At 38.9% G+C, this 21,788-nt stretch overlaps 2 protein-coding genes across 2 annotated transcripts; one reads left to right on the top strand and one right to left on the bottom strand.

The window, feature by feature from the left end:
• Positions 1 to 828: 828 nt before the first annotated feature.
• LOC308037881 (mediator of RNA polymerase II transcription subunit 1-like) lies at positions 829 to 13,650 on the top strand (the record flags this gene model as incomplete). Its single annotated transcript, XM_080339954.1, has 15 exons — positions 829 to 984; positions 2,076 to 2,160; positions 2,519 to 2,573; positions 3,011 to 3,143; positions 4,255 to 4,283; positions 6,576 to 6,647; positions 6,740 to 6,814; positions 7,983 to 8,053; positions 8,844 to 8,909; positions 9,395 to 9,503; positions 10,245 to 10,369; positions 10,727 to 10,839; positions 12,527 to 12,722; positions 13,062 to 13,157; positions 13,625 to 13,650. The coding sequence occupies exons 1-15, from the start codon at positions 913 to 915 to the stop codon at positions 13,648 to 13,650; spliced, it is 1,323 nt and encodes a 440-aa protein (XP_080196080.1). The 5' UTR covers positions 829 to 912.
• Positions 13,651 to 15,595: 1,945 nt separating this feature from the next.
• YAE1 (YAE1 maturation factor of ABCE1) lies at positions 15,596 to 20,901 on the bottom strand. Its single transcript, XM_080338650.1, has 4 exons — positions 20,775 to 20,901; positions 19,407 to 19,719; positions 17,668 to 17,789; positions 15,596 to 17,279 (listed from the first exon to the last, which is right to left on the bottom strand). Exons 2-4 carry the CDS (start codon positions 19,521 to 19,523, stop codon positions 16,850 to 16,852), a joined length of 669 nt encoding a protein of 222 aa, XP_080194776.1. The 5' UTR covers positions 19,524 to 19,719; positions 20,775 to 20,901; the 3' UTR covers positions 15,596 to 16,849.
• Positions 20,902 to 21,788: the final 887 nt, after the last annotated feature.

The raw sequence follows: 21,788 nt of genomic DNA, 5'->3' as shown, positions 1-21,788 counted from the left end.
GCAGAGTGGGTGGCATGTTGCAGGGATTCAGTTTCCTCTTGTTAATCAGTCTGGAGTCTTCCTGCTGATCTCAGGCTGATGTATTAGGAAGTTTATTCCTGATGGAATCAGTGGTTATGGGTGCACTATGTCTCAACAAAAAATTTTGAGGCTCTGGATCCTGTTTTCTGCTGAAAATGTTCCTTTTTCTGGTGCTATTCTCCTTCCTTGCCATCTCAATGAGAGACAAAAAAAAAGCCACAATTCTGCATTGAGATCATTCCTCTGCAAAACCATAGAATAGTTTGAGTTGGAAGGGACCTTTGAAGGTTGTGTAGCCCACTCCCCTTGCAATGAGCAGGGACATCTTCAACTAGACCAGGTTGCTCAGAGCCCTGTCCAGCCTGGCCTGGAATGTATCCAGGGATGGGGCATCTACCACCTCTCTGGGAAACTTGTTCCAGGGTTGCACCACCCTCATCATAAAAAGTTATCTCTACTTTATCTCTAAACAAAATTAGCTCTAATGAGCTCTAGGTGGGTTTAGAAATCTGGATGTCTGAAGCCCATGGCAAAACCTTGGTACTTAAGAATATCTGTATGATATTGTGCATAGGTAAAGCCTATTGTTTAAGAAGCTGAAGACCAGGCTGCATCTCTGTATTTAATAGCGAGAATACTTGCCTGTACAAAATCTCCACCTGCCCTTTTTCTGCCAGAAGTCTTAGAAAAATTAGTTACTTTTATGCAAAATTCAACAAAAATATTTTTTTTCCTGCCTCCTCTTTTGAAGCGTAACACCTATGACCTTAGCAAGTTTTTGTTTTTCCTTTTCCAGGTCTTCTCATTGCCAGTGTAAATACATGCCACTATATTTAGAACATTTTGACATGTTTTTCAGGTGCTGCAAAAGCTACTTCTACAAATGCCTTAATGGAACAGTTGCGTTTAAAATACCAACAAAAACCATGGACTGAAACTCAGAAACTTGTCCATTTTTGTATGGTAAGAATCGCAGATTAGGCGAGAGAGGTATATGTGGTGTAAGAACAGGTTGCCAGGATGGATCAAAAACTGCTTGACCTTTTAAAAAATAACCCAGAGAACTCCAGAAAACTGGTGCCCATTATGGCTTGGTTCCTGTTTGGTTTTTTTCTTACAACAGTAGATAAAAAAGTTTCCTGCATTATTTTAACACTGAGGAGGTTATTTCTGCATTGTTTTAACTCTTCAGAAATTAGTGCTGATTGTCTAATACTTCAGGTTATTTTCTATTAATTATCATTAGCACATTCATAGTATGCATAGTATTCTTGCCCACAGGACTGAGAGTAGACTGTTTTTCAGAAACTGGCCTGCAACCTGCTATCTAGTCTTTCTCCTGCTGCGATGTACCTTAAGTCATTCTGTGCTTCCTGCCATTCTAGTAGCTAATTATATTTAAGAATCATCTTTGTAAAAAGCAGATTAGCACAACTGCTGTGATCTTAGTATAAAAAGTCCCATTTGTTTCCATGCTTTTTATTAATGCTTAACTACAGCCTTACTCTGAAAACAAAGTCCTGATTTTGAACATAGTGAAAACTTTTCAGCAGTGAATATTTTTTGTGAAGTATAAGAAGTTTTCAGACAAGAGCCAGAAGAGAAAGAGTCTGCTTGCTACTTAAGTTACTATCTTCAGCTGGAACTTGGACCCTGAGCCTAACCAAGTACACCTGTGGTGCTTACCGATCTCTCCTTTTCACTCAGGCAGACTCCTCCTAAAATAAAAATCTAAGTATTTTCCTAGTTGATCTCTAGTATCATGGTGAAATTAGCTGACAGAGCTTGTGTTTAGCTCAAAATAAAAGGGAACGGAAAACTGCTCCCTGCACAAGAGGCTTCTGATAAATAATTATGCAAAGGGTCTTCACAAATCCATTCAGTGCTGCCACTTCAGAGATAGAGGGGGCCTATGATTGTAGCTATGTCTGACAAAAAGAAATAAGTAGTGTTTTGTTGTACTGGACATCAGTGTTCGGTGTCTCACATGCAGTAATATTCCTCTTTGGCTAGTAATTTAAGGAGTCTGTCTCTTTTTTTTATAATTGTGCTAGGATAAGCCACTTCAACAGCCTGCCAGTAATGCTCCAGATAGTCCATTGCTCTCTTGCATGGAGAAGATACAGAGGACATTAAATGGTAATGAGGTGTCAGGTAACTCAAAGTGTATTTTTTAATCTATGGAAACTACCCATCCTTTTCCATTGGTGATGTTCTGCACAAAAATTTCCAATGTACAGAGGTGGATATGACACAGAGACTTGTGATTCATCTTTGGGCTAAGCCTTCAGGCTATAGCTATTCGCAAAGTCTGAGAATAAGCTCTACCCAGCACAGCACTCGTTAATCATAGGGTAATAGTTGTCATTAAAAATAAGAAGTCATGCAAAAGATACTATTTTCTAATTACTTAAATCATAACCTTTAAATCGGGATAATAGTGGTTCTCCTTCTTGATCATTGCAGCCTGATTAAATAACACTTTTGTTTTTTGCAGCTAAATCTTTGTTTTCTGTGATGAACAGATTGGAATATTTATCCAAACAAAAAGGGTAAGTTTGTTTATGAATAAATGCAAATGAGCAAGCACAGCCTCGAGTCCAGTGAGGAATACCATCTGGATGGCTTGTCAACAACATTTTTTTTCCAGCTTGGTGTTCTAATGGAGTATTACTCGGCACAGGCATAACTGGCTATTTTGGTTAGCCCTTTGTGCAAGAGGTTGTGGGGTGAAGAGGGGACATGCATGCCTAGGTCCCAAAGCTACAGACTGAAGTAAATAGTTTTCAGCAAACCAACATGATAATGCAAAGAGCAGAACACAAATACAATGACTGGTTGGATAGCTTTCAGAAGCTAAGCCAAGGAAGAGTTATTTTTGAAGCATCCCTGATGTCTCTTCCCACGACCAAGTAAACTACACTTATTTCCTTCATGTGACAGAATTTTTAGATATACAAACTTATTTTCTTTTTCTCTTTTTCCTCAGGCTTAGTGCTCATGTTAGCCCCAGTGGGACTGCCTGCTACATAACATCAAACATGTTTTATATAGAAGTTCAGCTGGAGAAGGATGGAAATGTGATCGATGTAAAGTTGGCTCACTTTGGAGAAGCTCCTGTGGTAAAGTTAATTGTCTCTCACCTCCTTGTAGTCTCCTACCTGGCCTCCAGCTGCCATGCCTTTGGCTTCCTTTTGGTCTTGTCACACACCTGCCAGCCTGGGCATGACACTAGCTACCTCTTTAGGCATCTGAATCTCTCACCTAAACTTACAACTCGGTTACAGATATTAAGTACCATAGAGCTGAATATTAAGGTAAAACTCAGATGACATGCCCACTTCCAAGATTTTTGTAGCACCTTGCATAAATATTTATATTCTCATACTTTGACATTATCAATGTACAGTAAATAACAAAGTCTTAAAATATTTTCCTACCAAGGTGTAGTGCAAACTATATTCCAAATGGGTGTCTTAAAGCTGTTACCAGAGATTAAGTTTTTCCTTCTGCCTTCTTCATGAGTATGTGCATTCCTACTACTGTGTGTATTTTTCTTGAAAAATTTGTCATTGAAATATTGGCAAAACATCACTGCAGTTCACATACTGTGCTCTGCAGTTGTTTAGTGCTACAGAGAATCTTTCAGATCAAAGATATAAGAAGCTGTTGGGGGGTGGGGGTGGGGAGCATAAACTCTGATTTTTATCAGTAAGTATCCAAATAGTTACATTAATTTGGAGCTATTTTAGTCCCTTTTTTTTTTTTTTTTTTCAGTTAGAGTCAGCGGAGGAATTTTGAGTTGTTCTGTTTAACCAGCAAAGTGCTGGACAATATTGTTAGGATGGAACTGCATATCCAGAGAGTTTCAGCACAGTGATTACCAGTAAAAGAAAAACTGGCAAAGATGTAGGGTTTTTTTCTGGAAATAATTTATCAACAAACTATTTCTGTTAATTTTATCCTCTTTCACAGAGCCTTTGTTCTTCTAATTATTATATTAATGTTATATTTTAACTATTGTAATGTTAGTCTGTTTTTTGTTGGTGGTTTGTTTGGTTTTTTTTAAGCTAACTATTCAGCTAATGAGAAGTAATAGAGAACAATCTTATTGTTACCAATGAAATGCTTTAAAGAGATGTTTCACAAAAGGTGGTTTAAGAAACATGAAAACTCCTATTTCTTATTCGGTGGTTTAAGAAACATGAAAACTCCTATTTCTTATTCCTGTAGGTTTGTGATGACTTGGTGCAGCATCTAAGGTAAAGAATCATGTGCGGAGTCTTGTTTGAATAGAAAAGAATTCCTGAGTCTTGTGTTTCTCTTAATGTTGTGGAGAAGTCAAGGCTAGAATGGTTTCAGTATAAGAACTGAAAGGAGGGACAAAAAGTTGGGTGTAAAAAAGCAAGAATCAGGAAACAATAATATAAATCCAGGAAACAACAGAAGAACTGACACCTTTTTGGGTTTTATTTCCTGTGGGAAGTTGGTTCCAGTGCTCCATGTTGGAGGTTGGTGGCTGTTGTAACTGTTATTACCTGCTTCGTATTTGTAAATTCAAGGCTAAAACTGTAGCAAATATAATTAGGAAAAGATATTCCAGGCATTACTTGTTTTTTTTTCAAGTCATTCTGTTAAAAACAGCTAAATTGCTTGTGTTTCAATGGAGTGGGGGGAAAGAGTAACCCCCAATACATTGGCTCTAGCTGCCAGTTGAACACTGCCTTTGAATACTGGTAGTTGTATTGATTGCCGGAATTATAGAGCTACTTGGATCCATAGTTTTGGAAACGGACTCATGATGATGATTCAAAACTGGCAGATTTACAGATCCAAACAAGGTATTACTTTTCCCCGTCTCCTTCCATCAAATACTAAATAGTCTTTGTATTATCCTTATGCAAATATTCTAACTACATGTCCTTCAGGCTCGTAACATGGCAATGAAAGCAAGGTGATATCACCTGGCCTGTTTTTATTTGCAAATGCAAAGGAGATGTTACTTTGATATTTTCATGTAGCACTAGGGCACTATGTGTATTTTTTTATATTATTATTAGTATTATCATATTTTGTTCTGTCTGAATAGCTGCTGTTCCAGCTATAGACCTTTAAAGTCTATTTAGAAGTTCTCCAGCCTATATCATCAAGGTTCTGGGTTTTACTAAAAATGAGCATGTTTAAGAAATTGGATTATTAGTTAATTGCTTTGGCTGAACAGGTGAAAGTGAAGGTAGAGAGAGAAAGAATAATAACTGACCTTGCATATTTCACCTCTTTTCTATGTGGCCCTGTAATGCATCAGTTTTTCTAGCTCTCTCCTTCCTCAGAAATGAAGTCATATTAGCTTTATGGATGTAAACAGCTATGTTTTAAAGCTTTAACTTGCATTTTCCTAGGTTTTTGACTGCCAGTGATGTTAACTGCCAGCAGTTTGGCTCTGAGCGGTGACATATAGTTACTATTGGCACTATGGGTACTACTTGTCTGCCTTCCTGTTTTTGCTAGGGTTTGGCACACAGTGCAAGTATCCCTTCTGCACCTCTTGGTGTGGTATTTTATTTGATCATAAGGCAGTTTGTTATATGTGTAATGTTTCCTGCAGGTCTCAAAGTAACTATAAAATCATGATGAACCAGCCAGCTAATGCATAGGCTGGTGCTGCATCTGTGCCTGCCCCTGCATGCCTGCTGCCCTGCCTTTTCCCTGCTTCCCCACCCATCCAGCTGGAAAGAGCCATGGTAGAGCTGAGTGACTTGTTAAGGTTTCTTTTTGGAAAGAATTTGTCCCAACATGAATGTCAGGCAGGCTCATTTGTTCTCTCTGCTGATCCCCATTGCAGCCACATCTGTATGGAAAGGGAAGGTGTGTCTTCTTGGGCACATCTCTGTGTGACTGCACCACTAGAGTGTTTAGTAAGGCTTGTAAAATCCACTTTAAATCCACTTAAGCAGGTGAGTAAATACCTGGTGGGTTAGACTTAGCAGAGCTCCAGGCTATCACAGCTAGTTAGAATATGCAGGAATTCTGGGGTTTGAGCAGTCCAAACCATTCCTTCACAAATTATGGAAGCCACTTATCTCCTGTTCTTTTTTTTTGATCAGTGTATCTATCAATTGTATATAAGATCTGTCTCCCTCACAGGGTGCAGTGAAGTGCAATATTAACATAATCCTTGATGTTCTGATGGAAAGAACAATGTACAAATGCATTGTATTAGGGAAGTGTTACTACATGGCTGGCTTTGTTGGAACATCAGGAAAAGTGCTTTGCAGCTGATAAGCTGTCAATTTTGTGTATCATGCACATCTATTGCTTTCAGGAGTGCATATTTAACTAGTGACAGCTATAATTACATTGGTTTTTGCATCAGCACCAAAGACTCTCATTTCCTGGTATCTTCTAAGAAAATTTAAAAGCAGTACTGTTGCTTTCCAGATCTGATAAGAAGGGAGCCTATGTCTCTCTGAAATGGTGCTTTTTCTAGCAAGCTAGCTATAAGAGACTTATCCATCTCATTTAGTTGTGTGATAGCAATTGTTTCTTTTTGGTAGGATGAAGAACTATGATGCCTTTGGAAAGATTCTAGAAGACCTGTCAAATCTGTATCAAATTCCAGGAAACAGGTTGCAACTAGTCTTTACCTGAAAAAAAAATATTAAAATCTATAGCCTAGCTTTTGTTTACTTATTAAAAAAAAGTCTTCTCTCTGTTTCAGCAAAATGCAAGCTAAGGCATACTTTGCTTTGCGGGCCCTTGAAAGAGACCTTTATACAATGTCCCTCATAGACAGGTAACTTGAAGTCTACCTCTTTCTACCTTTCCCTCCTCCCCCACCCCTTCATTTCACTAAAAAACAAGTTAACTGATCTAATTATAGAGCAGGATGTGGAAGGCTAATGAGTGTTTTCTCACTGGAAAGCTTGAAGCCTTTCTGCAGTTTGCCAACCCCAGGCATGCCAGACAAGACTATCTACTGAACTCCTGTGCTTTATCTAAGAGACTTGCTGGGAAACTGGTTGGTTTCAGAGCTTGGAGGGGTGTGTGTGTGTGTGTGTGACCAGCCACTAAGAGCAAACGGTGCATCTGAAAGTCAGCAGTCATGTTTAGACCTCCCTGTGGCAGAAGTAAAAACACACCTTTTGGGGTCCTGCTGTTTGGCTGTCTTGTTTTGTGATCAGGTTTTAGATCAAGAGTAGTAGATGCCAGCTTTCCTCTTATCCTTTTTTCATTTCTCCTTTCAAAAAGTAGGATTACAGGTGGATGGCAACCAGATTTTCGTAGACTCTCTGGTAACTGTACAGAGATTTTCTTCTTTTTCAGAAGATCAGAGTTGAGGGCAGTGCTTTCCTTCTGGATTTTTGAAGCATCTTTTCGGTTATCTTGCCTGTTAAGTACTTACGGCAAGCATGGCCTTCTGTAACTTGAAATACACTCTTGGATTATGTTTGTACAGTGTTTCCTTATGAAGCATGTTAACTCCATGAACAAATATCTTTGCTGATTGCTGATATCTCAGTAAATATTATTTGTGAGTTAAACAGATTATTCGTCCCATCTATGATATAATTTAATGCACGGCAGAGTTTTAGTACACAGCTGTATGATCAAATATGAGGTTAGAGATTGGTTCTGTTTGAGTGATTTTATCCAGGTTATTTCCTCACTCTTTGCTCAAGCTGCCACTCCAATATTTTTGTCCCCCTTCATTTCTGGTAAACAGCACGTCAAATTGCAATGTGAAACAGCTCAGATCCAGAGTTGAAACTGGAAGCCCAAGTCCTGGGAATAATACATGAATGGAATTATGGGGTTTTGGAAGCTGTCATAACAAATGGTAGACAAAATCTACTTCCAAGAAAGCATCCTCTCCCTTTGATTAAGGGTGCAAATTAGCCTTTAAATTAGCCTGGCTAGCACTGCATCTCAGGAAACACTAATCAAGATGTGTTTTGAACTAGAACACAGGATGTAAACAGAGTTACTGAAGTACTTCATGGAAAAGTAGGACACCTGGTGCCAAGAACTGGAGGTGATTTTTTTGTTTGTTTGTTTCCTTTCTCCATGGATTCAAATAATTGTAATAAGCTTTACTGAGTAGATGTTTGTTTCCAGTGAAGTTCCTCTATTATACATAAAACATGCTGTAGGGACTTACTGTGTCTGTATTCTCAGATGGCGTACAGACATACAGAAGAAGAAAATACAGAGAGCCCAGGTTGTTTATCAGCTACTGCAACATTGACTTTGCAGCAGCCCAAAAGCAAAGCCAGCAGTATTCTGAGGTTATGTGGGAAACCACAGTTTGGGAGTAACTCTGAGACAACAGCAGTAGTAGCTGAGATAATACTCACATTGCCTAAAAGGCAAATACAGTCGGTTGATAAGCTTTTTGGCTCATCTGCGCTGTCAGAAGTAAGCTTTAACCCTTAATGTGTTATAGTTCTTAAAAGTACTTCTAATACATGCTACTACTATTCTGTTGCACAGTTTGTGTGTCCTTTAGGCAAGCACTACAGCTTTTCCTTCTATTTCAGACTAGTCATAGAAAGCAAGCAGTTCAGCTAGTATTTTTAAGGCTGAAGAGCAGGTTATTGTGCAAGAGATGGAAACTCAATCTTTTCAAAGATGTTTGACTTTATATGCTGAGGATTTAGCTGTTAAATGCTAAGGAAATGCTATGATTTGAACATATACTGCAATTAGAGATGTACTCTTATGAAGAATCCCCTTCTGCCTATCTGCACTGCTTTTGTTTTTTTCCTTTTTGTGTCAAGATGTCTACATGCCTCTTTTATATATGTATATTTTTTATTCCTCAGGAACTCTTACGAACATTGAATTTTACATTTCTCCCTATCAAGTTTTGGAAGCAGAACTAAATCCTGGTAAAGCTAGAAAAGCAGAAATAACTAACGTGTGAACTTTTTCAGCAGTATCTGTTTCATTGAGCAAAGTTCATTAATGAAACTCAGAAATAAGACTTAAAATTCTGCTTTAGCAGAATAATTTCTGTGATGCACTGTAGCACAATTATAATCTACATTAGGAAACTACTTTCTCATTTCTTGGCTGTTGACCCAAATTGAAGTGAGAGTGGTATTAAACAAAATAAGTGCCTAGCCAGCATGGAAATTATGGGGTGTTGCTTGATCTGACTCATGGCATGTCCCAAAAGCAGCTATTGCTGATATTGCCATTGGTCAACTTTGGCCTTCTGGTTGTGACCTGTGCAGGCTTCTCCTTCCTGCCCAAGCCACTGTACCTGCCAGTTGGACCTGACCTTTACAAGACCTCACCATTGCATGTTTTGTATGCATAGGATTAATCTACACTGACATGGGAGAAATAATGCAGTTCTTTTCTCCCTCAGGTTCTCAGGTATGTGGAACAAAAACAGTTGTAACTGTTGAAGGCACGGATACACTCCACAAACTTCCTCTTTCTCCACTGCTCGTAGATTCTCAAGCTGGAGAGGACGGGTGAGGCTCTGGACACTTCTCAATGCAGAAATGGATTTACAAGTCATTTGCACTACCCTCAGCATAATTTACATTTAGCCATAATGCCATAAATAAAACAGGAAACAATTTCATTGATGGCATTCTGCTCCATAGCTATACCCTCTATAACATGTGGCTTTTAGAGTTTTCCCAAATGGGCTTTAAAGTTATTGTGTTCATATTTAACAGTGTCAATTGGTTTGAACTATGGATTTATTAGTAGATTTAAGTCAGAAGGATCCACTGGGATAGTATTACTTAACTTCCTAGTATTCGACAAGTAATTCTTGCATAGTTTAAGAATAAATAAAGCATATATTGAGCAATATTGCAACTTTACTATGCAAAACAGTTTGTCATCCCACCATGGATGGCTGACACCTCATCTCTCTCTACTTCAGTGCTAGGCTGGAAGGAAAGTTTGAAATCATTCTCCAAAATAATCCCTACAGAACAATTTATGGCAAACATCCTTGTGTACTCTTACTCAGTTTCTGGTGCCTCACTTTCCCTTTCTGCTAGTCTTCACATTAGTTTTTTTTTAAAATGGTAAAAGCTATAGTTGTATTTTCAAAGCAAGACTCTTCTCAAGACAGAAAAAGTATGAAGCATAGCAAACTGCTAGGGACTTGATAGTGGCCTTGCACTGAGACTTCTTGTTACGGCAATTTCTGTGACAAGCTTTCTTTCTGACCTTTTTTTTTTTTTTTTTTCCCCCAGCAACCCTGCTTTTCTACCACTGACTGATGAAATCAGCATGGATTTGCCAGCATTTTTTGTGTTCAAGTTCTACCAGCCTATTCCTATGTCCTCATCCAGTATTGAAGAGATCCAGAGGCTCACAGGCATGTTGTCATTGCTTTTAAGGCCTAGTACTTCTGTGACTATGCATTGCTTATTTACTTTTTATTTCCCTGTGTTAATGCTGTAAGAGGAAAAACTGGTTTCTGAGGCAGAATGCCTTCTGTTCTATCAGCCCAAGTGTAACATTTTAGCAGTGCAAAAGTTTGGAGAAAGATATGACAATTACAGGCAAAACTGTTAAATACTCTACCTCAAATTCCCATTAGCAAAAAAAAGGGAATAAGAATGTGGAGATTAATATTTTTGGTTTTTTGAAACATCGGTTTTGTTTTTAATATTAGCTTTCATGTATGGTCATAACCTAATGCTAATAAAAACAAAAAATCACCTGGTTTCAGGAATTCAGATTACTGGCTTGAAACTAGCTCCTCTATATGAGCTGATTGTTCAGTCTGCCCTTAAAGAAAAATGCAGTGAAGACTTGTCTACAGATAAATGCTGTTTCTTTGTGGTGAGTATAGTGTGCATTTGACACACACCCTGCCCTTGTGCAAGATGCATATTGAATTATATTTCTCCATAAGCAAGCAATGCAGACTTCCTAGATTCCCAACAGTATTTAAATGCTCTTTAGGAAATAGTTCAAGTCATTTATGAAACAACATTAGACTCTTTCAAGTAGGTGAACTTCTCATCCTGATTAATGAAACAGTGTGCATGGCTGCTGAAGTCATACTAATTTGTCTATCTGTAACCTAAGTATTTATTCTTCTAAAAAAAAAAATGCTCATAACTTTAGCATTAATGCCTTATAAAGAAAGAACTTATTGGCTGGTGTGACAAACAAGTCCCAAGATGTTACTTACCTAGATTTTTGAAGGTCTTTATCATGCTGCATGTCACACTGCATATCATTCTGGTTTAATAAAAAAAGATTTCTTGGTTAGATAGCACTGAGAATATTGATTCCTTTTTAAAGGACTGGCAGGAAAAAATGTGTAAAGTGCTCTAACAGTGATGTGTATTACTATCTAAAGCTGTGGTTGTTTAACTGTAGATGCCTTCCTTTCTAATAACAGTTTTATTAAAAATATTTAATTTAGACTGCATTCAATGTAGAGAAGAAGTTTTTGAATAGAAAATGGTGGCGCTGATGCCTTCTGCCAGACTTATGTACAGGGGAACTAGAAGACAAGCTTCAAAGATCTACTTTTTTTGCTAAGAAACATAAATTTTTCAATTCATTGCAGCAAAAGAAGAGGTACAGAAGGTAGTAGTAAGTTTACACCATGCTAAAATATGGTTTAGCAAAGCTCTCTTCTATAAAATCCATAAAATGTGATGAATTTTTCATTTCCATTAGATACACACAAAAGGCTCTGTAATTCTTCAGCAATTGCCTAAAATACTAGTACTTGCTGGGAGATTGTTTTGGTTCTGAGTTTAAAGATTTTTATCTCTAGAAGTAAATTACTAAATTGAATTCAAACCTTGAAAGGAATCTAGGGGAAACCCTTTTGATCCACAAACCTGGGAGGAAAAGCCCTTTATTCTGTTCTGCTTTTCTTAATGTAGACCCTGCTAATTAACTGCCCTGTTCTTAAGGTGACAGTTCCCATTTGGTGTCCTAAAGTAGATAACACAATATTGCACTTCTAATTTTGTCATGGAATCACTGTCAATATGGACAGGTGGCAATTTTTTTTTTACTGTCTCCTCTTCCAATGAATCAATGGGAGATTTTATAGCCAAACATGCTTCTCCAAAGAAAGCAGTACTGATGGAGGGAAGAACAACAGATGATGCCTCAAAGAGATTTCAGGCAAAACTGCTATCCTATTTGTACAACTGTCAAGCAGCACTACTGTGATATTATTCTAAGAATAGATCTTGGTTGTTAAAATTTCTGTAGTCTACAGGACTCTTAGGAGTAGATGGAAGAATTGGTGGCACTTGAACTCCCAAACAGTTGCCTCAGGTATATTTGCCTAATTTGGATGCATTTTGGAGGGAGAGTGTATCTTATTTAGCTTCGCTTAAGGATTATATTTCTACTGAAATGCAGAGACATGATGAACATACTAGAAGTGTGTCTTCCAAAATTATTTTTGCTGTCAGATTTTGCAGTTGCCTGATAACAAAAAAAGCTTTACTTTCTTGTTTTCAGTGCTTGAAATATCACCATATTTGTTGTTCAGTCTCTTCCAGATTGCCCAAAGCACTGTTACTTCATAAACAAGGGCTCAGAAAAATCAGATTTAGCAGGAGCCTTGGTCAGTAAAATCCCATTTAGCCACCCGAAGTGTGTGCCCGGTGTAATAGAGATTCTTCGACATCAAGTGGCATATAACACTCTTATTAGCAGCTGTGTCTCTGACAAGCATATAAATGAAGGTAAATTGTGTGGCTGGGAGCAATGGCAGAGTACTAGAGAGAAACTAGCTTCTAAGCTGGGTGTTAACAGATCTACTGCTCACTTGCCAAAGCTGTCATTACTTGTGGAGTATTTTAAATGATAAAAGAAAAATCCTTAATTATAGTATTACACTCTGTTTAATGTATTTATTTTTTTTAATCTCCTAGGCCTGACACTTGTATAAGCATAAACTAAGTTGCCCAAGTAATGAGTAATTAGATTCTACTGTATCAGTATTTTTAAAATTCTGGCATGGGATGAGCCGAAGAATCCAGGTTCAATGGGTTGATACCACTAAACAGTAATTTTATTTCTAGATGATTCAGAACTGCTTCACTTTGAAGTGGTACCACACAAGAACACCAGCTTTTGTGTCTTTTTCCTTCATCCTGTGAAAGAGAACTTAGCCTGTGGTATGTGTGGAATTATGGATACTGTCATCTTTATTGGGCTGACAAGGGACTTGGATATGTGTAGGCTCTTCCACTACACTTCTTGATTACAAATACATTCTAAGGGCTGCTCTCAATGGTGTGCGACCCACAAAAAACACAAAGTAGTACTTGTGTATAAGCTGCTTACTAAAAAGTATTCTGTACTCAGCATAAAACAGGAAGGAAATTAAAATATTCAAGTTGTATTCTGTTTTGGCCTACAGTTAAATTATAAATTGAAACTTCTAGTATTGCTGAATTAAGTATATTATGAAAAAGCAAGTCTTATGCAAGAGCATTGCTGCAAACCCCTTCCCACTGACTTCAGTCTTACCTCTTTTCAAGTATCAGAATGAAAGAATGGTTTTCAATGTTTATAAAAACATGTATTTTGAAATACTTATATTTGGTTCTTTCTTAGTGCTAATTGATGTCATAACCTCCAGAGAAGTCCAATGTCACCTTCATTTAAATCCTCAAGATCCAACGCTAAATTCTAGTGATGACTTTATAGCAAGAGCTGTGAAGCGGTAAGTAGTTTTATTTCCTAACAGTTGGAATGAACCTCAGATGTCCATTTAATTGAAAAAACATGCTTATTTACAATGCCATAAGGTCAGTAGCCACAAAACTTCACTCTAGTAAGAAGATAGAGTAGTGACAATAAGTTACTTTAGTGTCTTAGCACTTTCAAAAATTTTAAACATTAGAAGTCATACAGTTTCTTTCTAGTAGAAAGCACGTGGGGCAAGGAAAGACTTTTGAATGAAGACAGCTTTACCTTTTATAAAAACGTTTTCTTTTGTAAACCTGCTTTTCTGAAGCCTCTAGCTAATGACAGTCACATGACTGGTTTAACTAGGAATAGCATGGAAAGGACTTTTTCCACATCTACCTAATATCAATCAGAGCTTCTTTTCATCAAGTGAGGGGTGTATAGCATGGTTACAATGCTGTCTCTGTTTTGTTTTCTGAAACACAGTCCAAGAGAGACAAGTTGCTTTGATACATGAACATAGGCTAGAGAAAGGACTGAGAGCACTAGTTAACTTGGCATAAAGTAGTATACAACTATGATGTGTTTGACAGCAAGATCAATGCAGGCTGGATTTTGAACCTGTTTAATTATGCTGCCCTGTCTTAAGTCACAGGATACTAGACACCATCCCTGGCACCACATAACTCTATTGTCAAAAACCTCTGTTGGATAGGGTTTTAGAGAAGATATGCTCCTGTCTCATGCAAAACATGAAAGTTACAATTATAAAACTGAGCAAGAATGAATATATTTCAATAATGTTAGTTTAGGTTTTTCATTAAAAGCACCCTTATGACTTTTTTACCAAACCTTCCCATTTTTTCTATCAAGCTTCTTTGCATCACTAAACTCAAAGATCCAGCACTGATTTCATTGTTTCAACATATGTTTTTGGTATAGCACATTGTAGTTACACTGTTAACAACTATCAGGTTATAGAGGGCAAAAAGATGCAAGAAGGTAGTGCTGGTTTTCACCATTCTGGTGTCATCCATCATTCCTTTTCATCATTCAGGTGTCATCCACAGTTTTAAAAAAAATAAGTATACTGAAGAATGGATGAAGTCTATAGTAGTAACTAATGTCTTATTTCCTCCTTCAGCTGCATGTCAGTCCCAGTTGTCATGAGAGCTATTTTCAGGAATGCTGCCAAGGTGAAAGCTGATAGTGAAACACAAGATGTGGAAGCAGACACAGAACAAAAACCTGAACCACCACATGAGCAAATTACAGATTCGAGTAGTCTTGAAGAAAGTCTTTCTGTGGCTGGTCAGCAAGATTTAGTAGTGACAGATAAGCCAAGTATTACAGACAGCCCAAACCAAAATGTCTCCACAGCCAAACTGGAAACTCTGGGTAATAACACGGAAAAAAGTAACTCCACAGTAAGCACGGAAACTCTGTGCGGAGTGGAAGAAAGTAATTCCACAGCTAGCACAGCGGCTGTTACGGTAGATAAGTAAAACACACAATGTATTGTTTATAATCAAAGAATAAAGGAGTATTTTCCCTGGCATAGCTTGCTTTTGTGGAAGTAGTTGGAGAGAACTTGGCAAGCTCATTGTCTACTTATTAATTTGTGAATCGAGTTTCCCCTTTGCACACCATTAAATACATAGGAGTAATACTCTAGAATTTGCATTTTTAAGCTTCCTAAGTTTGGGAAGTCTAACACTGCTCTAGTAACCTCTATTTTTGTCTGCACCATATCCTACCACAGTATGGAAGAAAATTCTCTCTGCCATATGTGATATGGGCTATAACACATGCACTTGTAGAAAAGTAATGTTTATCCATGTCAGTGTTCTGCTAAATAAATTGAGAAAAAGCAGATTGCTCAAACAATTTTGTACATACAGAATTAATGCAGACAGCGCTATTTGTCCACTATTTCAGAAACAGATTCAATAAGAGACTCTTAACTGCAGTGGTACTGAATGGTAGCCAAACTTAAAATCTACCAACTCCATGGCAGGATAATAGAGTCTTTAGTAACAAAATTGTAAACTCAGTATCTGAAAAATAAGTAATTTTTACCTTAGCTTTTTTTCTGGCCTCAAAGTATAAAAATTATTTGTGATTTTTTTTTGTTTGTTTTTTAAAGCATAGTTTAGCCAGCTTTTGAAAATTTCAGTTTTTCTCTGCCTAGGCCTGCTTTGTCTCCGACATGAAGTTACAAGCAACTTAAAACAAGGAAACCACTAACTTACTGTAAATCAGTTTAATTAGTGTAAAACAGAGAAAGGCATTCACAAAGAAAAGAACTCCTGACCAGAGCAATTTGCAGCTACAATTAAGGCAAACAACAGGAAAAGGAAGGTTGACACAGAAATACAAAGCTGTCAGAAATAGGCATATGTGGCTGACAACATGTTTTTAAAATAAGCTGAATAAGCCTGGCTTCCTTGAAGAGTTTGGAAAAAACACTATGGGAGTGAGGGAAAGTTCAGGCTGGAGGGCCTGGCAAAATAAATATGAAAATAACACAAGGAAGTTTGTTAGACTGGAAACATGTTCAGTGTGGTCTAACAGGGTAAGAGTAGATGGTATAACATTAGAACAATGACATTGTCAATAATTCTGCATTTGAAGACAATGGTGTGTTTTCAGCAAAAGTGAAATGAAAAAATAACTGTTAAAGTGCACTGCATAGTAGACACAAAATATGAAGAATTTGACAAAAGGTGAAAAATTCCTATTTTTATACAGTGACTAGAGGGAGTCACAACACTCTAGAAATCAGCAGCAAATCCTGTTCTGTTTTGCATGGAGTTGATACGTCATCATCATCTTATTCTGGAAAAAATAGCTTGTCCATAGCACTGGGCATTTAAGTTTCAGATATTGGAGGGTATGTATTTAGAGGGGCTGTTTAAGGGCCATACTCCATTTCCAAACTACTCCCAAAAGACAAAGTGAGGATGAAAGATCAGCTTCTGATGCATATCAGTTCAGTAAATCTTTGTAGAGCTTTAAAAGCAAGAGGGTTTTTGCGAGGATTTACAGAATTACCTCTACTGGGAAGTATCCAAATCAGATTTCCCTTAAATTGAAGTGATGCATCAGCCTGTATGTGGTCCGCAAACTGAGAATCCAATCCAGCTGAGACTTTTAAATACAACAAACAGAAAAACTAAAGTTCCAGTTGCTGGACATGATGGAGTATATCCAGCGATAAACCCAGTTGCTCTACTAGCCAAATAGTCTGCCTTTTAACCCAAGCAAGGGTTGACTCTTTAGGATCTGTACAGAGTTTTGCCTTGCTGCACTTGGACTGCAAGGAACCAACATCACCATTATTTCTACAAATGTTTTCACCAGAGCTGCCAGCACCTTCATGTTTTCCAGCTTCAATTTCATTGTACTCTGTCACAGCTGGAGCTGTGTGATTAAGGTCCATATCCTGAACAGAATCTAAAATGTGTCCGAGATGTGGCTGTTGTTCAGTAGAATTCAGATATTTAAGCATATCTTCTTCATGCTTTCCAACCACTTCAAGGAGATTATTTATCTTACTTAAAGCAGAATCATGTCCATTAAAATGACACCAGGATAAGAGAGCACTGAAAAGTGAAAAACAACAAAGTGATTACATGTACCCCCACAGACTTCCAGTTGTTGAAGAGAGACAGCAATGTGACAAGATATCTACACTATATAAACATATATATGTTTCATTCACATTTTCTGGGAAATTCAAGCAGTAGAACTCAGTATTAAGCTTAAAGATGTAGATTCAGATAATTTTGGAAGAGCAACTGAAGGTGGATTTTTAAGAATGATCACTCTACACCTGGGTAGGCAATCCTTTGTATTCAAGACATGAGAATTCTCAGGTTGCTCACTTTAGACAGATTTACAATGCATTTTAAAAAAAAAATAAACTAAATAAAAACCTGCATGCATGCTCCCTCCATACACACCCTCGACTTTAAGGTGATGGTAACCTACTTCAGGGTTCCTTTGAACTGGCCACATGTAACCATCAGCTCAGCACCATGTCTGTAACCTTGATTAAAGCCTTCCTGGAGTGCAAGTTCTTTTCCAGCCTCAACTCCATCCCTGTAGCCTTCCTATAATAACAGTAGTGAAACAGGTTGTTCACAAGATGAAAAATTGGACCTATGACAATTTTGTAACAATAAAAAAAAAGTTTAAACAAGCATTCAGTCCCTTAAATTACAGCTTCTAGATTTGAACATCCCTCCCAGCTATTCCCCCACTACCAACCCATAACATGCCTTTTGCAGTACATTAAGATTTAGCGATCTGTAAGATCCAGTTCTTTCCTAAAAGATCCCCAGAAAGTCAGAAAACAAGTATTTGTGGAAACATCAAAAAATAAGACAAAACTGCAGGAGAGCATGCTTGATTTTATGATGACCATCTCCTTTATGAAAAATTTCTTAAAGAATACCACATATAGATTTATAGACATCTAAAAAACAACAGCTGTAAAGCCTTCCTTTTAACAATGGTACTCTCCTGTCTGTAATCCATCTACCCATTTTCACAAAATGAATTACTTGGCCTTGTTTTCTGTTTGCCAGATCTCACTCAATTCAAGAGTTATACTAAAACAAGATGGTGATGGAGTGAGCCACATATAAATACATGTAACATTGTGATTGCTTTCTGCAAGAAACAGCTAGTGACTGTACTGCAAATTAATTTCTATATATTCTAACCATATAATGTAGAATAATTCTTAACTTTTTTCACACCAAAATAGCAAGTTAGGAGAGTGAAAACTTCTGTTTGCTCATGAGAGAAGAAAACTGGTGGCCTTGCTAGAGAAATAGCCAGGAACAAGAATGTGTCTTTATTTTGCCAAACATACAGCTCTAACCTCAGTAACATTTTATGATTTTGCAGTATCCACTCATAAAATACCAGAGGGATTTGTGTAAGAACACTAAGCAGGCCCGTAAGAAAATCAGTCTTTCCAAGGGACTCAAATGCAGGAAACTTTTCTTTTGAGAATAATACAAGAGCTCTGTTGTAATGCCTTTCCTCACCAACAGCCTACGCAACAGCTTCCATTCATGTTCCTCAGCCAAATGCTGTTCACCCATAAGCAGAGAAGCCCCACTGATCTCACTCTGCATGATAATGTTTCTGTTGAAGTAACCTAGGTTTATGTACTTGTTTTGTTCCTGTAGAGTTCCAGGGAGGGAAGGGCTGTAGAAACCAGCTTTCTTAACATACATCTTTCACCAGGAGAACAAATAAGCCAAAGAACTACCCAGACTGCAACATCCCATTGTGGTTCCACATGGAGTCACACATCTTCCATCTGACTGATGAAGAACTCTACTTTGAAACCCAAACATCTCGTATGTCTTTGTTAGCGCTGTTCAGCTGTGTTGCACTACAACTACTAGTGGTATGCCTACAAATATGAAGCAAATAGCTGACATCAGAATTTAGCACTGCCTTTTACAAAGGAACATGGCTGTACAGAAAGAGCCGATGTCTTCGTAAGACAGTACTTTTCTCTGATGATTACTACGATAGAGCCTCTGTAAACCCCTGCTAAGTTTTCCTGACATTCAGAAGCAGCTCTGCCACAATAACTTTTAAGCAGTAACTCATAGTTTGCCACTTTAAATCAGCCATATGTATAACAATGATGTATCAGTACACCTAAAATAGTTTAAAAGACTATTAAATCATTGTTACAGAAATACCTTCAATCTTTTTTTCATAGTGCTGTTCCATTCTTTCTGTAGTAGATACATCTCATCTGCATCTTCGTCAAATATATCCTCACTGGATCGGCTGACTGCAACTTGTACCCAGGACATAACAGCAGTGATGACTGGGACCTCTGTTTATGTAGTAAAAAAAACACTGAGAAACTATCAAAAGTCCATCTGGCTAAGTGTCAGATTAGGCAAAAAAAAAGTGAGTTCTGATGAGAAGTCATGTCAGGAGCTGATTATTCAACCCATACATTTGTTTCCGCATGGAAAATGGATGCTGTTGACCATCAGGGTGCATCTGTCAAGAGAAGACATCATCATTGGTAAAGCAATTCTGTAATTTACGAGGACAATTTAAGACAATAGTTTCTTCCTTTCTTATGGCACCAACATGAATATGCACATCTAATTAGGATTTCTAAATATTGCTAGTACACGAACACTAAGCAAAAACAACTTTACAACTTGATTCTGAAAGAAGGTGACAAACAGCCCCATATAGTCTCCATATGGTGCATTAAGTTATACACACAGGTAACTGCCTGCAGAGTCAATAACTGGCAAGAACTTTCACCTTTGATTTTCAGTTTCCTGGTTATGCCAAATATTTAACCATCTTAGAAACCTTGAGTAGAAATAGCGCTTTACACGGGGTATTTCCAAAAGATGGACCCAATTTCACAATGGCAACACATTACGCAAAAAATTACAAACGGTTTAATGAGTAATCAAGTTTCAGCAACCTTTTTATAAATGCTCCATGTTCTCTCCACCTGCTGTACAGACAACATCAAGCCGATAGTTGAATTTGTATATAGTGATTTCAAACTGGGTCCATCTTTCGGAAACGCTTTGTATTTTGAATAAATTACGTAGTTCTATTGCGGAAGGAAGAAGACAGAACTGGATTGTTTCATCTTTTCCACTGAAGAAAGCTTTAAGAGGCCGTTCACAACTGATCCACCGCACGGGTTAAGTTCTCACAACCCACAGATGCTGTTTTCTTGCAGAAGCACCAGCGCCATAGGTCCCACCCCGCTTTCCCGGGACACAACCGGCTGGAGCATCGCAGTCTGCAGGCTCCCTCCCCGCGGAAGGGGGGCAGAGGGGCGCTCCACCGTCCCCACACCCTGCCCAAACCCCGGCCGAGCCCTCAGGTCCCTCGCCACGGCACCGGCTAGGCCCCACCCGCCATTTCAGGGCCGGCTGCTCAGGCTGGCAGACGCCCAGCTTCCCTAAAAGTGGCTGCGCTGCGAGAAGCCTTCCTCTTTCCCCCGTCCCGGCAGCAGGCGCAGCCTCCCCTCAACTCGCCTCGCCGTTCCCCCAGACACCGCCGCCGCTCCGTCCCCTCACCGCAGCCGCCGCTCACTGGGTGCTGCCATATTGGCTGAGGGCAAACTGGCTTCTCTGCTCTCGGAAGCAATAGGGGAGCGACAGCCATGTTGAGCGAGGGCAAGGTCAGGGGAGGCCCCAGGTAAACGGCCGCCATCTTAACCAGCAACCCTGTGGCTTCAAAGCCCGTCTGAGACACTGGAAGTGGGCGGCCATCTTGAGTGCGGGCGCAGCCTCACATCCTCCTCCAGGAGGCGGGACTCGGTGGCCGAGCCCTCCGGCCCGCAGAGGAGGGCAGTTCAGTGGCGGAGCCAGGGCTGTGGGGGGAAGGAGGGAGCTGTTTCTGTGAGCCATACTCCCGACTTGCCGGGGCGAGGGCGTGTGGCTGCCTCAGCCCTTCCTTCCACAGCGCCCTCAGGCCAACCCAGAGGGAGCGTGTTTCCCAGGCGTGGAGGTTGCATCCTCTTTTCAGTCATAAATTGTGGAATTTAAAAAAAAAAAAAAATTTGCCCTGTTGGCTTCTGAATCCTCAAGGTACTTGTGTGTCAGATGTGCTCTCAAACTGTCCTCTACAAGATTTAGGCATTATAATAATAATTTTAAATGTGAAGGGTGCCAGCAGGAGTCGAGTATTTCATCGCTTGCTTCTATTAAATGGTAATACCCTTTTGACATAAACCCAACAAAATAATGGTTTTGTGTGTGTGTGTGTGTACTGTGTTTGGCTTAAGAGCATGAATTTAAAGTTGTTTAATCTTCTTAAACATAGTATAAATCAACCTCCAAATTCAAGCTGTATTTCTCCAGGTTGCTGAATCCCGTTCCAGTAAACGCCCTTGTGTCCTGGGCGCTTCTGCAGGTCCCTGACAGGAGCACATTTGCTATCGGTCTGGAGAGACTAATTCCCTGTTCACTGTGCTGGCCGGGGTACCGCATTCACCCCCGTGACTGCCCGGCGTCCCAGCTCCTCTGCGAGGGAAGGCTGGTGGCTGCAGGGACACAGATGACAGCAGAATCACAGAATGTCAGGGATTG

The sequence above is a fragment of the Nesoenas mayeri genome (genome assembly GCF_963082525.1).
Source record: "Nesoenas mayeri genome assembly, chromosome: 2".
In the NCBI taxonomy this organism is placed as follows: Eukaryota; Metazoa; Chordata; class Aves; order Columbiformes; family Columbidae; genus Nesoenas; species Nesoenas mayeri.
The sequence above is the reverse complement of the archived record's forward strand: the minus strand, read 5'-3'. Positions and strand labels throughout refer to the sequence as shown.